The sequence below is a fragment of the Papio anubis genome, chromosome 9, assembly GCF_008728515.1.
Source record: "Papio anubis isolate 15944 chromosome 9, Panubis1.0, whole genome shotgun sequence".
In the NCBI taxonomy this organism is placed as follows: domain Eukaryota; kingdom Metazoa; phylum Chordata; class Mammalia; order Primates; family Cercopithecidae; genus Papio; species Papio anubis.
Window position 1 is genome coordinate 113810209 of NC_044984.1, and position 16672 is coordinate 113826880.

At 44.4% G+C, this 16672-nt stretch overlaps 1 protein-coding gene and 1 long non-coding RNA gene across 6 annotated transcripts in view; one reads left to right on the forward strand and one right to left on the reverse strand.

The window, feature by feature from the left end:
* CCDC60 (coiled-coil domain containing 60) overlaps positions 1 to 16672 on the forward strand; it is a 204438-nt gene that overhangs the window by 146057 nt on the left and 41709 nt on the right. For 3 of the 4 annotated variants that reach the window (XM_031650807.1, XM_021923016.2, XM_021923015.2), the window contains 2 exons: positions 2234 to 2341; positions 14200 to 14290. In XM_031650807.1, coding sequence (XP_031506667.1) covers positions 2234 to 2341; positions 14200 to 14290 — 199 coding nt within the window. The remainder of the gene's footprint in view (positions 1 to 2233; positions 2342 to 14199; positions 14291 to 16672) is intronic. The other variant, XM_021923017.2, reaches the window with a different exon arrangement.
* The window catches only part of LOC103876111, a 242446-nt gene that overhangs the window by 124368 nt on the left and 101406 nt on the right, over positions 1 to 16672 (reverse strand). The window lies entirely within an intron of this gene.

Sequence of the window (16672 nt, forward strand, 5' to 3'; positions counted from 1 at the left end):
TTAATAAAAAAATGGAAAAGACTATGGGCTTACAAGTCCTTTAAATTAGAAGTAAAGGAATAGTAGGCGCTTAGTAAATCATCTGTGGAAGGAAAAGACTCCAGGGAAGAAAGGAAAGAGTTTCTCACCGTAGTTTTCCAAAGACCTGGTGGATACAGTCACCCTAGTACACAGAGGTGAGGGGGTGGGGAAGGGCAGGGCTGCCTGCTTCAAGCTGAGCAAAATGCCTGCCTCTCAGAGGATTAGCCGGGATAACCCTGGGCCAGTTCCACGCTTGAGCCCGGGGATTGGGTATCACCTTCTGAAGTGGTGCCTTCCTGGAAACAGACAGCAGAGATACCTTCCTGCCCCTGAAAACACCAGGCCTAGGAACCCTGGGGAGTGCTGATGAGGGCAGGATGCAGTTTCAGAGAAGAGCAATTACACAGGTTCTTAATGGAGGCATCTGGCCCATTAGCGCAAGAGGAGAAATCTTGTGGGGAGAGGGGTGGCTGGCCAGGACTCCACCTTGTTTCCAGGAAAAAGGCAGGCGGCAGGTTAACCCTCTCCTGACCTCACTCTCGGGGTGCCCACTGCATCGGCTTCATCAGCACCTCCTCAGAGCCCAGGCCCGTGAGAGCACAGACATGGAGTCAAACTGACACTGGTTCAAATTCTCACTAATCCTAGCAGTGTGACCTCAAGTCGCTCATTGCCCCTCTCTGAGCCTCCCATCCCCCATTGTAAAGAGGAGGTAGGGGAGGTATATTACCTATAGGGTTGTTGTGAGCTTTTATTTTATTTTTTTTGAGATGAAATCTTGCTCTGTCACCCAGGTTGGAGTGCAGTGGCGTGATTTCGGCTCACTGCCACCTCTGCCTCCCAGGCTCAAGAAATTCTCCTCCCTTAACCTCCCGAGTAGCTGGGATTACAGGCACCCGCCACCACACCCAGCTAATTTTTGTATTTTTAGTAGAGATGGGGGTTTCACCATGTTGGCCAGGCTGGTCTTCAACTCCTGACCTAGTAATCTGCCCGCCCCAGTTTCCCAAAGTGCTGGGATTACAGGTGTGAGCCACCGCACCCGGGCTCATTGTGAGCTTTAAATGAGATACTGAGAACCATCTCAGTCACCAACACGCTCTGTGACCTTGAGCAAAGTGATTGCAGCCCTCTGAACCTCACTTTCCGCTTCTCTAAAATGTGCATAATAATTCATACTCCAGCAGATTGTTGGAAGAATTAAATAATGTGTATAAAACGCCCCTGTCAATACCTGCCTCCTTATAGGTGTTTAATACAAAGTGTCCAAAAAATCAGAAAATGTAGGTGAAACATATGTGGTGGTGGTTGTTTAAGACAGTCTCACTCTGTCACCCAGGCTGGCAGGCAGTGGCATGACCTTGGCTCACTACCACCTTGACCGCCCTGGCGGTCAGCCTCCTCTTACGTCAGCCTCCCGAGTAGCAGGGATCACAGGTGCATGCCACCACACCCAGCTCATTTTTGTATTTTTGTACGCTGGTCTCGAACTCCTGAGCTCAAGCAACCCATCCGCCTCAGCCTCCCAAAGTGCTGGGATCACACACATGCGCCATCATTCCCAGCCTGAGACATATTTGTAAACAGTGTTTTAGTGAACATTTGCAAGTGATACGCTCTATGTGTTTTTCTTCAAAACCCAACTACATTTTCAGGCAAAGGACTCATAAATGTAAAGCAATGCATCCAATTTTTAATCTAGGGGGGAAAGAACAATTAACACACTAGTTTCCCTGTTACGCTGTTTCCAGACTTTTTACACACTCTTTTTATTTATTGTACTTTTATCAGATTAACAATTGGACATACATAGGATGCTGATTCCCTTGAAGCCTCTCATTTACCTGAGTCAAGACTTCCAGCTGGGGGACCCTTCTTTGTTTCTCTCCCTGCTATATACACAAATTCTCGGTAACTGGCATTGGATAATCTCATTCCAAATGGGCTATCACCTACTGGCCTGGTGACCTGGCACAACTTCCTCAAGCCCTGTGAGCCTCTGATTCCTCATCTGTAAAATGGGCTAAAGAATATCTCATGGGCCCATTGCAAAGGCCAAAAGAGATGATACATGCAAAATACTTACGCATGCTTGGAGCATGGTGCCCACTCCCTCACTGGGAGCAAGTACCGCTACTATTTTGATGGCTATTTTTGCGAAAAGTGTTGTTCTAACAGGATCCCACCGTGTTCCCTCTCTCTGTCTTTGCAGCGAGCCCCTCTTCCGCCAGCTCTGTGCTCTCCACTGGCTTCTGGAGGCCCTGACTATCGACCACACCCACCACACCATGAAGCCTGTGATCACCTGTTGGAACCCAAAGTACGCCTCAGCCCTTCACCTTGTCTTAGACTAGCAGTAGGCTGGGCGGTGGGGAAGAGATTCCTGTATGTTCTTCCACTCCCTTTGCCGTTTTGGTGGGTAGGCTGTTTTAGGAGCTCTTCTATGTGCTCTGTGGGATCTGAACAGGGGAGAACTAGAGACAGCTTCTGCAGATTCGTGGGAGCCCGCTGTGTGCATCTCCTTCCCACGTCTCTTCCCAACTCCACATTCAGTGACATCGCACGGGTAGCCTGAAATCAGCCAGCCACATGGGAGTATTTACACCACAGAAATTGGCAGGCTATGGAAGCACATCACTGGATCCACAGCTCAACTGCTCTCCAACTCTCTTCTTGGACTGTGTCTCCCTAACACTATTCTTAGTCTTCTTCCTTTTCCTCCTCCTTTCCCTCCCTTTTAATCTTTCTTTTCTTTTTGTTTTTATTTTTATCCTTTCTTTCAAGGTTGTCTTTTGTTTTGCTTTGGTCTTTTTGTTGTTTAATTTACATTGGTGGCTACTTCTCCACTTGGATCCAAGGGAATATTTGGTATTCGTTTCCCTGGAGCCACTCGGTTTGTACAGGCAGAAGCTCCAGAACATGTTGTCTAGGTCAAGAGAAGCGTTAGGTGTCCCCACCAGAGGAGAGAGCTCATGCAAAAGCTTGGAGGCCACTGTTGCAGGAACAGCATTGTACACACAGGGCAGAACAAAGAACAGACAGGCATGTAAAGGCATTGGTTCTTTAGGAAGAGTCAGGTTGTTCGCAAGAAGGGGACAAACAAAAGTAAAGAACCCTGACTTGAAGAATCAGATTTTCCTTGTGAAAATAACAGGCTGAGTTAAATAAAATAGTTCCCCACTCCCGGTGCTAACCCATGCCCACTCATAGTCCTGGCTCCCAGGCGGATCCAGTCTTCCTCTTCCCAAAACCTGAGTCTTTTTTTTTTTTTTTTTTTTTTTTATGGAGTCTCACTCTGTTGCCAGGCCAGAGTGCAGGGACGCAATCTTGGCTCACTGCAACCTCCATCTCCCAGGTTCAAGCGATTCTCCTACCTCAGCCTCCCAAGTAGCTGGGACTACAGGTGTGCGCCACCATGCCCAGCTAATTTTTGTATTTTTAGTAGAGACGAGGTTTCACCAGGTTGGCCAGGATGGTCTCAATCTCTTGACCTCGTGATCCACCCCCCCACAGCCTCCCAAAGTATTGGGATTACAGGTGTGAGCCACTGCGCCTGGCCAAACATAAGTCTTAATTAACTCTTTCCTCTTGAAGACATTTATTACCCATCCCCTAGATCTCCTCCACCCCCAAGTCATCTTTTACACCAGGACCCAGAGAAACTAACCTCAAATGCAACCAGCAATATAAATCAAGCATCCGTTGGTAGATCAGTAACTCCAATCAATTCAGTGTTTTCAGTTGGGATAATTTTAAAACTATAGTCTCTTTTGATACAAGCGGTTGACAGGCTTTATTTTTTTAAGCACCAGACACTCATTTTTTAAAGATAGAAGCCCCTATAATGTAAAAGAGACTTTTCTAAATGGAACTTCTTCATGAAGCAAAAGGTTTGGGAGCCTGGGAGACCTGGGACCCCTCCAACTTACTTCTGTCTCCACCATGGCACCCTAGTTATTTCCCTTTTTTTTTTTTTTTTTTTGAGACGGAGTCTCGCTCTGTTGCCCAGGCTGGAGTGCAGTGGCGCGATCTCGGCTCACTGCAAGCTCCACCTCCTGGGTTCACGCCATTCTCTTGCCTCAGCCTCCGGAGCAGCTGGGACTACAGGTGCCCGCCAACACGCCCAGCTAATTTTTTTGTATTTTTAGTAGAGATGGGGTTTCATCATGGTCTCGATCTCCTGACCTCATGATCCACCAGCCTGGGCCTCCCAAAGTGCTGGGATTACAGGCGTGAGCCACCGCACCCAGCCTCTAGTTATTTCCAAAATGTCTTTGTGGCTTCCAGAATTTCTTTGAAAACCACAGCCTTAAAACATTTTTCATGCCTTTTTTTTTTTTTAAAGAGATGAGGGTCTTGCTCTGTTGCCCAGGCTAGAGCGCAGTTGCACAGTCATAGCTCACCACAGCCTTGAACTCCTGTGCTCAAGCAATCCTCCTGCCTCAGCCTCCCAGATAGCTAGTACTACAGGTGAATGCGGCCGCACCTGCCACCATACCTGGCTAATTGTTTTTTAAGTTTTTTAGAGATGGTGTCTTGCTATGCTGCCCAGGCTGGTGTCTAGCTCATGGCCTCAAGCAATCCTCCTGCCTCAGCATCCCAAGTAGCTGGGATTAAAGGCTATTTAGTTTTCTCTAAAATAAAACTGCTCAAGTAATAAGTGAACACAATTTATGCTTATAGAAATCTTTCAAAAAATGTACAAATATATAAAATATGAAAACCTTTATTCCCTCCCTGAAATCCCCTTTAAAAAAAAAAAACTCCTTTTAAAAGTCTATGATATATCCTTCCAAATCTTTCTAATGCCTTCCTTTTATAAACATATACAGTTACATTTTTTAACAGAAATAGGATCATATCTGCATATTGTTCTCTACATGATTTTCCTCCTTTTACAATGACTCATGGGCATCTTTTCATGATGGTATACACAGGTTTACACATTCTTTCAACAGCAGCAGAATATTCTATTGTATGGATGGAGTATACACCATTTCTTTATTAACAGACACTGAGGTCATTTACAAATTTTTGACATTTCAGGTAGTACTGCGTGGAATATCCTTACACATATCTTGTTTTGTTTTCTGTTTTTGTTTTGTTTCGTTTTTGCTCTGTTTTTGTTTTTGTTTTGTTTTTGTTTTTTTTGAGATGGAGTCTCGCTCTGTCGCCCAGGCTGGAGTGCAGTGGCGCGATCTGAGCTCACTGCAACCTCCGCCTCCCAGGTTCATGCCATTCTCCTGCCTCAGCCTCCTGACTGGCTGGGACTATAGGCGCCCGCCACCACGCCCAGCTAATTTTTTGTATTTTTAGTGGAGACAGGGTTTCACCATGTTGGCCAAGCTGGTCTCGAACCTCTGACCTCGTGATCCACCCGCCTCAGCCTCCCAAAGTGCTGGGATTACAGGCGTGAGCCACTGCATCTGGCCCCTTACACATATCTTTTATGCCCAGTTGCAAATATTTCTATTAGCTGGATTCCGGGAATGAGAATCACTAGGTAAAAGCAGTATCTTTTTCTTCTTTTTCCTTGGTTGATGGCTTACATTCGAAGAAAAAGGCCTCTGAGCCAGTGGGTTCGTGACAGCATTCCGTCTCCCTGAGCACACCACCAACAGCCACATTTTGCCTCCTACATGTGGTGACCCTTTCTCCAAAACTGAGAAAAGAACATCATGTAGAATTTGGATTGAGCAGAGAAAAGGGGCCATGTCCCTTTCTTTTGGTTGGTTTTAGAAATGTGCTCAGAACGTGACCAAAAATTGTTAACTGCAGTAAAAAAGACACAGTGGTCACATTGAGAGTAGCAGATGTTCTACCACGACTTGCAGTGGCGGAATTCTATCAGTGCTCCGAGGATGCCCAGCTCTATAAAATCGCACCTGAACCAGACCTAGCCACCTGAGGTAAAAAATGCAGTCCAGAAAGATTCACATAGGAAGTCACAGTATTTGTTGGGGTTTGTTTTTTTCTAGTCGACCATTTCTTCCTGGTGGGCATTTCAGTTTAGGGTCAATGACAATGCTGGTAAATGTGTTAACAACCAGTTCTCTAGGAGGTGAAGAACCACGATTTGTGACAATGCCAATTTCCACGGTGTAAATACTCCCACCGTGGCTGATTTCAATCTTCCCAACATGATGTCACTGAACTTGGAGTTGGGAAGAGATGTACAGAATCCGTTCTTGTGAGCCAGTATGAGCTAGCTCCAGCACATCCTGTTTGGGATTATTTTTAAAAATTATGAATCTGGGGGGCAGTTTAAGTTCCCTATAAAGTATAAGAAAACACCTTTTTAGTTATAAGAAAGCAGAAAGAGCTCTTCTCTTCAACATTTAATCCCCATTTATGACGTTTCACCCTTATGCAGCAGTGTGAATTTCCCCAACTCTTCAAGTGCATTTTTTAAACCCAGAGGGATTAGAGTGATAAAGAGGAAAGGGTTTAGCATCAGATGAACCCAGATGAGTCAAAGCTCTGCCACTTAATAGCTGTGTGACCTTGGGCAAGTCACTTGACATCTCTGGCCCTCTTTTTCTTCATCTGTCAAATGAGTTCCTGCCTCAGAAGAGTTATTGTAAGAATTAAGCAAAATCAAGTCCATAGAGCATTTAGCCTAATATCTGGGAACACAATGAATGTTCATTAAGTAAGAGCTATAAAAGGTAAAAATTCTTATTTTAAAGAGAAGTTAGGTGTATGATTATCAGTACCATTGAGACTGAAGGCTAGGAAAGAAAGGAACTTCTGAGCAGAATTTTACCAACAGGTGAGATCTATGTTCACTAGGTGAACAGAAAAGTATGCAAACAGACAGGGGAAAAAGGCTACACAATGCCACCCAAAACCTAGTTGCAAAGATAAACAACCCAGGTAATGAGCCCAAGAAGGTAATACCAAATCTCCAGTTCTCCTGATTGTGTTTTTCTGAGTCTCATCATCAAGCAACCAGTATCTCCTGTTACTAAAGCATTTTGACACTTAAACCCTGAGCCTGACTCCCACCATGCATTTTCCAAAAGGGAATATCCATCCTTGGGGACCTGTAGATCCCAGAGGCTCCATTTTGATTAGGCATAATGACAGCTGCAGACCCAATTCCTCCCCCTTACAGATTTTATAGCAAGAAAGTTGGGGTGGTTCGATATCTCAACGAGGGCTTTCTACAGCCAGCAAAATTTCACTAACTGGCAGTTACTGTGCTGCAAGCAGAAGAACGATCTTTGTTAGTTGCAGGATGATCTCATATTTGGATGGATTGGTGGATGTTTGGGTGAATGGACGGATGACAGATTTTAGGATGTCATTATGAGTTGCATCTGAGTCTCTGCTTTATTGAGAAAAAAAAACTCCTCAACTTCCCAATTTCATCATGTGGCAATTTAAACACATTATCATTATCACTTCTCAGCATCCTTGTTAATTCCACTGCTAACAAGAGAGTTTATTTCAATTGACAAGATGATCGGGTCCACAATAGAAATTGAAACCAAGCCTTCAATAATGAATGTGCCAATTATGTTTCTCTAAGAGATATAAGCCTCTTTTTAGGCAAAGTAGGATCTGATTTTTTTTCATGAATGCCCAGAAGTATTTATTCAAACCCTTAGGGCCAAATGCATTTCAGAATTCTGAGGGGTTTTTATTGTTTTTGTTTTGCATTTTAAAAAAGAATATTGAGACATGTCCCAAATAGAACATCACACTCCCAGAGGGGCCTGTCATCAAACCAATATTTCTGCAGAAAACAAATAAGTGAATATTTATCTTAAGTGCATAACAAAGGTCAAAAAAAAAAAAAGGCCACTAATAGCCTCCCATCAGTTTTTGTCACGCTTTGCTACCAAATAAGCTATTTAAATTGTTTTGGTTTAAAGACTCTTTGGATATTGGAATTGGTTAAGTGGTTGTGAACCTGTGTTGATTTTATTCTTATTGGAGACCAACTTTCCAAGAACCAACCAGAAGACCTACCTAGAAACAAGTAGACCTTTACAGAGACACAGACATCAGGTGTGGGGAAATGTGACAAGCTCTAATGCTGCCTCCCCTACCCCTGTGGCCATCTTTCCTAGTTGCAGTGGGGAAGAAACAGGCCAGACCCCTGGCCAAAGAAGGGAGTGAAGAGTTACCAACTAACCCTCCAGCAGGTAGAGCACACACCTCAAAGGAGTTGTTCCAACAGGCTGGAGTCTCCAGAGTCCTGTGCTCTCCCCTGGTGCCACAGGGGCAGTTCAGTTATCTACATCTTACTGCTTCAGGCTGTCCAGAGAGACACCACTGGGCCCACTATTTAGTGGGGAGACCAAGTAGGTATAATCCCTACGCTTACAATCCTGATTCTTATAATCCTGACTCTTGTAATCCTGACTTTTAAGAGACACCAGACATTCAAGGGCTGGACTGTCCAGGCACAGAAAACCCACTCTTCCTTTAGAAATACACACATGAGTAAAAGGCAACCAGCCCCACTTTGAGGTTTCAAATATGACACAAACATCAAAATCCATCTACTGTTTTATGATGAAAATGGCTGGCACTTGAGTGCTTCCTATGGCAAGCATTGCTCTAGGTGTATTATCTCAGTTAAACCTCACTCCAAATTACCAATAAGGAAACTGAGGCATGGAAAATTAATTTGCTCAAAGTTGCATAGCGAGCAAAAGGTAAGGCAGGATTTGAACCCAGGTAACCTTGCTGCAAAGTATGGGTGCTTCACCCCCCGAATGGTTGTTCTTCTGTAGCTAAATCCTAAAGTCTTTAATTAATTTAGAGAATAATCTGGTGCCCCACCTCCAAGAAAAGAAGATCTTATTACAATGTGGTACTTTCTGGGAGGTCCCAGGATACAAAAGGGACTCAACTTACCGAGATGTTATCACATATAAAATGAAATTTTCTTTTATAAAATAATTTCAAGTGCCGTTTTGCACATACTGTTTTGAAACTAAACTTTTGCTGTTTGCCTTAGTATATAGGGAGCATCTCTCCGGATGTGAACCTCTGCTGTGGAGTTTATCAGCAAACAAATGTATTGAAACATAGTTAACCCATATTCCAAGACCTTTAAGTCTTTTCCAAGCTTTTGCTTCCGTGAAATACCGTCGCAATCGTTCTGAGCAACACACATAATAGCATTTTTAAAATTTAAATTGTTTATATTTAAATTAGTTTCCCCTTGTCTTGTAGTACTCCTCCCCCACAACCAAGAAAATCTCATTTTCCTCAAACCTGCCTTTTCCAGGCACTAGTGGGAATACTACTGTGAAGAAAACAGATAACACCCCTGCCCTCAGGAGCTTCCATGCTAGAGGGGTGAGGGAAGCAACAGATGATGAACATGCCATCATCGAGATACTTTGAGATAGCAATAAGTGTCATGAAGAAACTGATGGGTGATGTGACAGTGATGGGCAGGGGAGTTTTCAATTGGATCATCAAGGAAAGACTCACTCGGAAGGTGACATGTGAGTGAAGTCTCTGATTTCCCCCGCTCTCCTCTTTGCACTGATTTAATTACATGGCTCCTCCACTGTGGTACTCCAGGGGACATCTCTATGGAGTGGGAGAATGTGGCAGGAGGATCAGATCATCGCTCAGGAGTTAGGATGGAGCCACCTGGTCCGGGAAGTCCCAGAGCTTTGACCGCTGCCCCCTCCCTGGTGCAGAATCAGCAGCTCTTCCCCTCGGTCATGGACACATGAGCATGTCCTAACCTAGCCTACAGCTTTCCGCCCTGGGAAGCACACATTTTACCCCAGATGGGAGTTCAGAAAGACAGCACAAAGTATTTGAGAAAATTGCTCTGAATTGCCACTGTGGATAGACATCTTCAAGTGGCTGCCTGGAACAAAATGTGCTTGGCGGATACAGTTACAAGAGATTTGACAGTGCTCAATGCCCTATTCCCTTGATTTCTGGCAAATAGGATCCCTTAGAGGCTTCAGCAGGGGGAAATTATGGTCTGAAAATTATAGCTACATCTCCCCCAAGGATCTGCCCTGGTACCTTGTTGTCTACCATCAGCTCCTCCTCTGAGCCACAGTAAATCTCAGTTGAAAAGAGAAGGTTATTGTTGTTAATAACTGAACTGTATTCAGCTGTCTGTACATAGCACCCATGAAGCCCTTAACAAGCCCCATTTCTTTTCATCTTCACAGCAATCCTTTGTCACAGCTGCTATTATTCCCCCATTTTACAGATGAGGATAGTGAGGCTCAGAGAGGCTAAATTACTTATACCAAGTCGCACATGTAGGAAGCAGTGGGGCAGACAGAGGACTCGAACAGCTGGTCCAATCTAAATTGTGAATCTAAATTCACTCTTAACCACTAAGATAACACTTTTCTGGTCCTGATACTCAGAGACTTGCCAGAGGTCACACAGACAGTAAATCACAAGGATATTAAATGGGTGAGCTAAGTAAGTTAGGGTGCCATAATGAACAACCCCCAAATCTCAGCAGTTTAAGGCAAAAGAAGCTTGTTCCTTGGCTCACCTTTCAAGTCCAACAGGGAGGCTCTAGTCTCTATAGTCACGCAGGGACTCACACTGATAGAAGCTTCCACCATCAACGAGGCAGAAAAGGGAATCTGATGACTTCAGGACTAGCTCTTAAATCATCTACCCAAAGTCCCACATGTCACTTTCACTCATGTATTTTTGAACAAAGCAAGTCACAGTGCTTACACTTGCCTTCAGAGAGCAGGGAAGGCCTGGAACTATTTGGTGGATGGCACTAACGCTTACCCCACCGGCCAGGGGAAGGACCACCAACCTGCTTTGTCCTCCTCCACAAGGTATGCAATGGATGATGCGGCTTAGGTGGTTTTATTTTTCTCTTCCTTCCCCTACCGATCTTCCTTTTTGGGTTATTCGCTACTGAAAATGAAACATCAGAAAGACCGATTCTGTCTAACCAGGCCTTTTCTTTATCAATGGGTTTGCAAGAGCAAAGGCTCCGAGCTTTTTAAGGTCTGTGGGAATCTTGCTGCATTTTGAACCCATTTAGCCTGCTGCTTGAAGTCACAATAGATTTCAGGTCATCTTGGAAGTCAGCAGTAGTGGAAAACCTCCATCTTCCTGATTGGACCTGAATATTTAAGATTTTGAAAGCTTTGCCAGGACCAGATTTAATTTTAAAGGGGGAAAGGGGGGTGCTTTTGAACTTCAAGAAGAAGGCTGGAGGCTCAGCAGGGCTGCGTTAGCAAAGGGAAATGCGAAAAGCCCTGTGGTCTTGAAAGAAATGCTCCAAAGTGAAAAAAAAAAAAAAAAAAAAAAAAACGCTAAAGCCTCCAGTGGGTGAACCTTAAATCAGACTTCAAAAGCACCATTAGTTTAAATATTGTTTATAGGACTGAAGTATTGCTCCTTCCTCTGACTGGATTTTAAATATCCCCTAATTTGATTACTCGGGGGAGAGGCAGGCAGAACCAACTTAAATGAGCTTCACTGTTAATTATTCAGAGGGCTTTTTAATTGTGTAATCAAACATAAAGTCTTACAAAGAGCTTAGAGGCACATTCTCACCCCACCTCCCAAGCCCGACTTCCACTTTGGGTCTGTGTGCATTTCTTGTGTGGTGGCAATTGGCTGGTTGATCTTCAGCAAAATCCCACTGGTGAAGAGAGGACACCCCCAACTCCTTACCTGGACTGGGAAAAGCCTTTGATTCTGTCAGGCCTCTGAACCCAAGCCAAGCCATCGCATCCCCCGTGACTTGCACGTATATGCCCAGATGGCCTGAAGTAACTGAAGAATCACAAAAGAAGTGCAAACGCCCTGCCCCGCCTTAACTGATGACATTCCACCACATAAGAAGTGAAAATGGCCGGTCCTTGCCTTAAGCGACGACATTATCTTGTGAAATTCCTTTTCCTGGCTCATCCTGGCTCAAAAAGCTCCCCCACTGAGCACTTTGTGACCCCCACTCCTGCCCACCAGACAACCCCCCTTTGACTGTAATTTTCCTTTACCTACCCAAATCCTATAAAACGGCCCCACCCTTATCTCCCTTCGCTGACTCTCTTTTCGGACTCAGCCCGCCTGCACCCAGGTGGGGTGCTCACACAAAGCCTGTTTGGTGGTCTGTTCACACGGACGCGCACGACAGATTCTGCTACTCAGATCTCCATGCCATGAGAAGTCAGCCTTAAGTTAGGTTTATCCTGATCACCTTTTGCCTTCTATATCTGAGCACCTCCCTTCCACCCACAATCACCAGCACTCATCACCCTAACAAGCCTAGACCCCTGTCAGTGTCTCCCAAACCAAAGCAGTTCTGTTTGTCCTCCTTTTTTTTTTTTTTTTTTTTTTTTTTTTGAGATGGAGTTTCACTCTTGTCCCCCAGACTGGAGTGCAATGGCGCGATCTCGGCTCACTGGAACCTCCGCCTCCCAGGTTCAAGCGATTCTGCTGCCTTAGCCTCCAGAGCAGCTGAGATTACAGGCACACGCCACCACACCCGGCTAATTTTTTGTGTGTTTTTAGTAGAGACAGGGTTTCACCATGTTGGCCAGGCTGGTCTGGAACTCCTCACCTCAGCTGATCTGCCTGCCTCAGCCTCCCAAAATACTGGGATTACAGGCATGAGCCCAGCTCGTCTTCTCATTTCAAGTTCCTGCTCTCTGCTAGGCGAGAGCTAGAAAAATAATTAAAAGAATCCTTGTGATATAAAATTCTTTCTGCAAAGAAAAAGGGGATAAAGAAAGAGATAGGCGGATGGATGAATGGATGGATGGAAAAATACATGGACAGAGAGATGGATAGACCAATCAGTCAATCAATAGATATGTAAAGGTAGTTGAGAGATCACACGTTGAGACTCCCCGCTCTCTTATCAATAGAGACCCACTGCCCCATAGCCACAAGTCCAAAATCTAAAAGCTCTGAAAACTCGGTTTTTCCTAACTCATTTGGCAGCAAAATCTGACAGGAGCCAATCTAAGTTGGTAGCAAAATTTGACTTGAAGCTACTTCTGGTCTTTATTTCTCCCCCCTAGTATGCCAATCTAAGTTGGTTGCAAAATTTGACTTGAAGCTACTTCTGGTCTTTATTTCTCCCCTAGTATGCCATTCCAAGCTGGTAGCAAAATTTGACTTGAAGCTACTTCTGGTCTTTATTTCTCCCCCCTAGTATAAATATCCGTGCGTTCCATTGCAGAAACAGTCATGTATTTGGTTACAGGATGCTGTCCCCTTAGCGCCCTCAGAGGGATTAGGTTAACATATAGAATATGCAGCATGTTTCCTTTCCAAAATGCCAAAATCATTAATTTGGCAACACATCTGGTCCCGCAGATTTCAGATAAGGGATTACGGGTGTGTCACCAACAGAACTTACTGGGCTTCAGTCTCCTATCCAGAAAATTCCCAACCCATGAGAGGAGGATCCAGGTTTTGTGCAGCCTTATTTAACGGGGGAGAGGGCACTTTAAGAAAAAAAAAATTACAAAATTACAATACAAAATCAGGTACAGGATCCTGGAAGAGGGAGCCACACAAGTGAGGAGCCCTGAAGCTTTCGCTTCATTCATTTCACTGTAAGTAGGTGACTTAAACTCCCTTAGTTTGTTTTCTCATCTGAAAATGGGATGACAATGACTACATCACAGGGTTATAGTGATTGAGATGATACAGCGAAAAGGCACAGAAAGGTGTTGCACATAGCATCGTAGAGAACTTTTGCCCAGTCAACCTCCAATCAGTGATTTTCATTGTGCAATCCACCCCCATCAACCCCACCCTCAGTCCCACCCAGTAATATTCTCTGTGTGTCTCTCAGAAATGTCTCTGATGGTGGACCCCTTGGGCAACAGAAAAAGCAAAGATTCAGAAATGAACATGCTTTTCAATTCACCCCCTAGGAGTACTGCAGACCTGCCCAGGATTCTATGAGAGGACCAAGGCTAAAATACAAATAGATGCAAAAAACATGCAAATATATACCACCTCCCTCCACCCAGTAAGCAAAAGTCTCTCCAAACCTCGATTTCACTCAAAAGAGCCAGCTATGGAGAACTATCCCTCCCATTTCTTCACAAGTACAGGAGTGGGGGCGGAAATCCTAACAGAGCCCAGCTACCATTCCTCCTCTATTTATTGCATTTCTTAAAAGAACGTGTAATAAACCGAGGCTCTGGAAACGGAAAACTCATTAAGCTGTTTCTCACTCAGGGACCCGGGTGGAAGCAAGAGCACCATTAAAAAAATCAATAAGGACAAGTCCATGGGACAGAAATGGGAGCATTTCGTCACAGCGCCAAAGGTAACCAACCACACGCCACGCAACCCTTTGGCTCCTAGGTCCCAGCTTGTGTTGAGGAGTATTTTTGTCAGTCTTTTCTCTGATGGGAATTTTTTTTCTAGTTGGTTCTCGGAGTGAAGGGAAGTCAGAGCCACATGCTGTTGGATGGTTTTCGTAAATTTAATTAAAACAGTTATCTGGGGATTGTAGGAGAAATGACATTTGGCTGGACACTACATAATGGGGACAGAAGGGGGTGCTAAGCAACTGCTTAACAAGATGTCACCAGAAGAAAATGGACTCACCTCACTCTATCTTCTAAATCAATAACAGTCATTTCTCTCTCCTTCTCCCTCCCTCCCTCCCTCCCTCCCTCCCTTCCTTCCTTCCTCTCTCTCTCTCCTCTTTAACCCAGTCAGAAAATAAAACCCAGGCACACTAGCTCATGCTTGTAATCCCAAAGGATTGGGAGGCCAAGGCAGGAGGATCAGTTGAGCCCAGGAGTTTGAGACCAGCCCGGGCAACATAGCAAGATCCCATCTTGACAAAAAATTTAAAAATTAGCTGGGCATAGTGGTGTGCACCTGTAGTCCCAGGTATTAGAGAGGCTGAAGTGGGAGGATCATGTAAGCCCAGGAATTGGAGGCTGCAGTGAGCCATGATCCCACCACTGCACTCCAGCCTCCCACCTGGGCAAGAGAGTGAGATCCTGTCTCTAAGAAAAAGAAAAGACAACGTGAGTGATTCAACAGACAAGATTTTCTACAAACTAGAACATGCAGTTATTAAGAGGACACCAAGATACAGATTCTTTTTACCCAAAGGTATTCCTAACCCAGGACCTCCCAAACTCATCTACTCAATAAACAAGCCTAACAATAATAATAATAATAATAATGGCAAAAGGTAGGTAAAGGTAATAGAGCACACAACTAGTGTGTTTGCTGAACCTATCCCCTAACCCATGAAATGGATATAATGTGCTTTCCTGCCTACCTCACAACTTTAGTGAATAACCTCAGGAAATAAATATAAGGCAAACTCACCTTGAAAACGTGAGAATGCTTAGCATTCCTGTGGTTCTGTAAATTTTAGAGGCCACTGTTCAACATAATTGTAAATGGGCTAAGTTCTGTGCTAAGGAAGCTTCTGTAGGTATATTATCCAGTTGTGCCCTCTTAATAACCCTATGGGGCACTATTCTTACCCCCAGGTGAGAGAGGAGGAATTTGGGGTCTCAGAGAGGTTAAGTGACTTACATAAGGTTACCCAGCTGGGTAATGGCAGAGCCAGAAGTTAATTCTGGGTCTGTTTATTAAACATAGTTTATTAAACATATAAACATCAATATGTTTATTAAACATATAAACATCCAATGCCTGTTCTCCCTGACCCCATGATTACAGTTGCCCCTCATGAAGAATTTCACCATTTTCTTACGCTTTCATCAGCGTGCTCCTAGATTTAAGAAGAGCCTTGGTTTTTATGGCAGAAAGTTGCTATGGAGATGCAGTGTGCATCCGTCTTCAGAAATGCACAGAAAAAGCAGCGGGAGCTACAAACCTTTTAAAAAAATCCTTCAGGGATATCCACCACTAAAATTGCAGGAGGGGAAGGGGAGAATGAATAGCTGTGCTTGAACTCTTGCAAAACGGAATTCAAGTTTGTGGATCAAACCCTGGGCTGCAGCATGTTCCACTCTGGGCATGGGGGAGCACTCAATTAGGCTGCAGGAGACCTGGCTCAGCCATGGTGACTCAGTTCACTGTGTGACCTCAGACAAGTCCTTTCCCCTCTACTGGGCCTCAGTTTCTGTACCTATAAAATGAGGACTTTGAAAGAGGGAATCCAACCAGCTCCCACAATACTCTTCTTTTCCCCTGACATTCTTCTGTATGTGTAGGCAGCGTTCATAGGGGCCAGGCAAATTGTGTTATTAATAAAATAAAAAATAAGGCTGAGTGTGATACAGTAGGGAGTGGTGGGGTCTGTGGCAAACTGGAGCACTCCTGCACAGCTAAAAGGCAGAAACTCTCTGCAGCTGTAGCTCATTTTGCCTTGTGAGAATGGGAGCCCAGAGCTTACCATTTTCAAAAGAAACAAAAAACTTACATTTTTATATAAAAGTCTCCCAGTTTGTAAAATCCTGGGTAGCTAAACATGTCTCCCCATGGGCCACCAGTCTGCAACCCCTACTTCATAGAAAGTATAAGGAATCTTTCAGGAAATTCGTTTCCTCCATTGCCAAAAATCAATCCCTACTGAGATGGAACATAGCAACTGGTTAACACCACTGCTGAGTGAAATATAAAAAATAGAGAAGCAGCATTTAGGGATTTAAGTCGATTCAGATAGGTTCAGTTCAATAAAAGGCAAGCAAGTGCCTGTCACATCTTCCCCCTA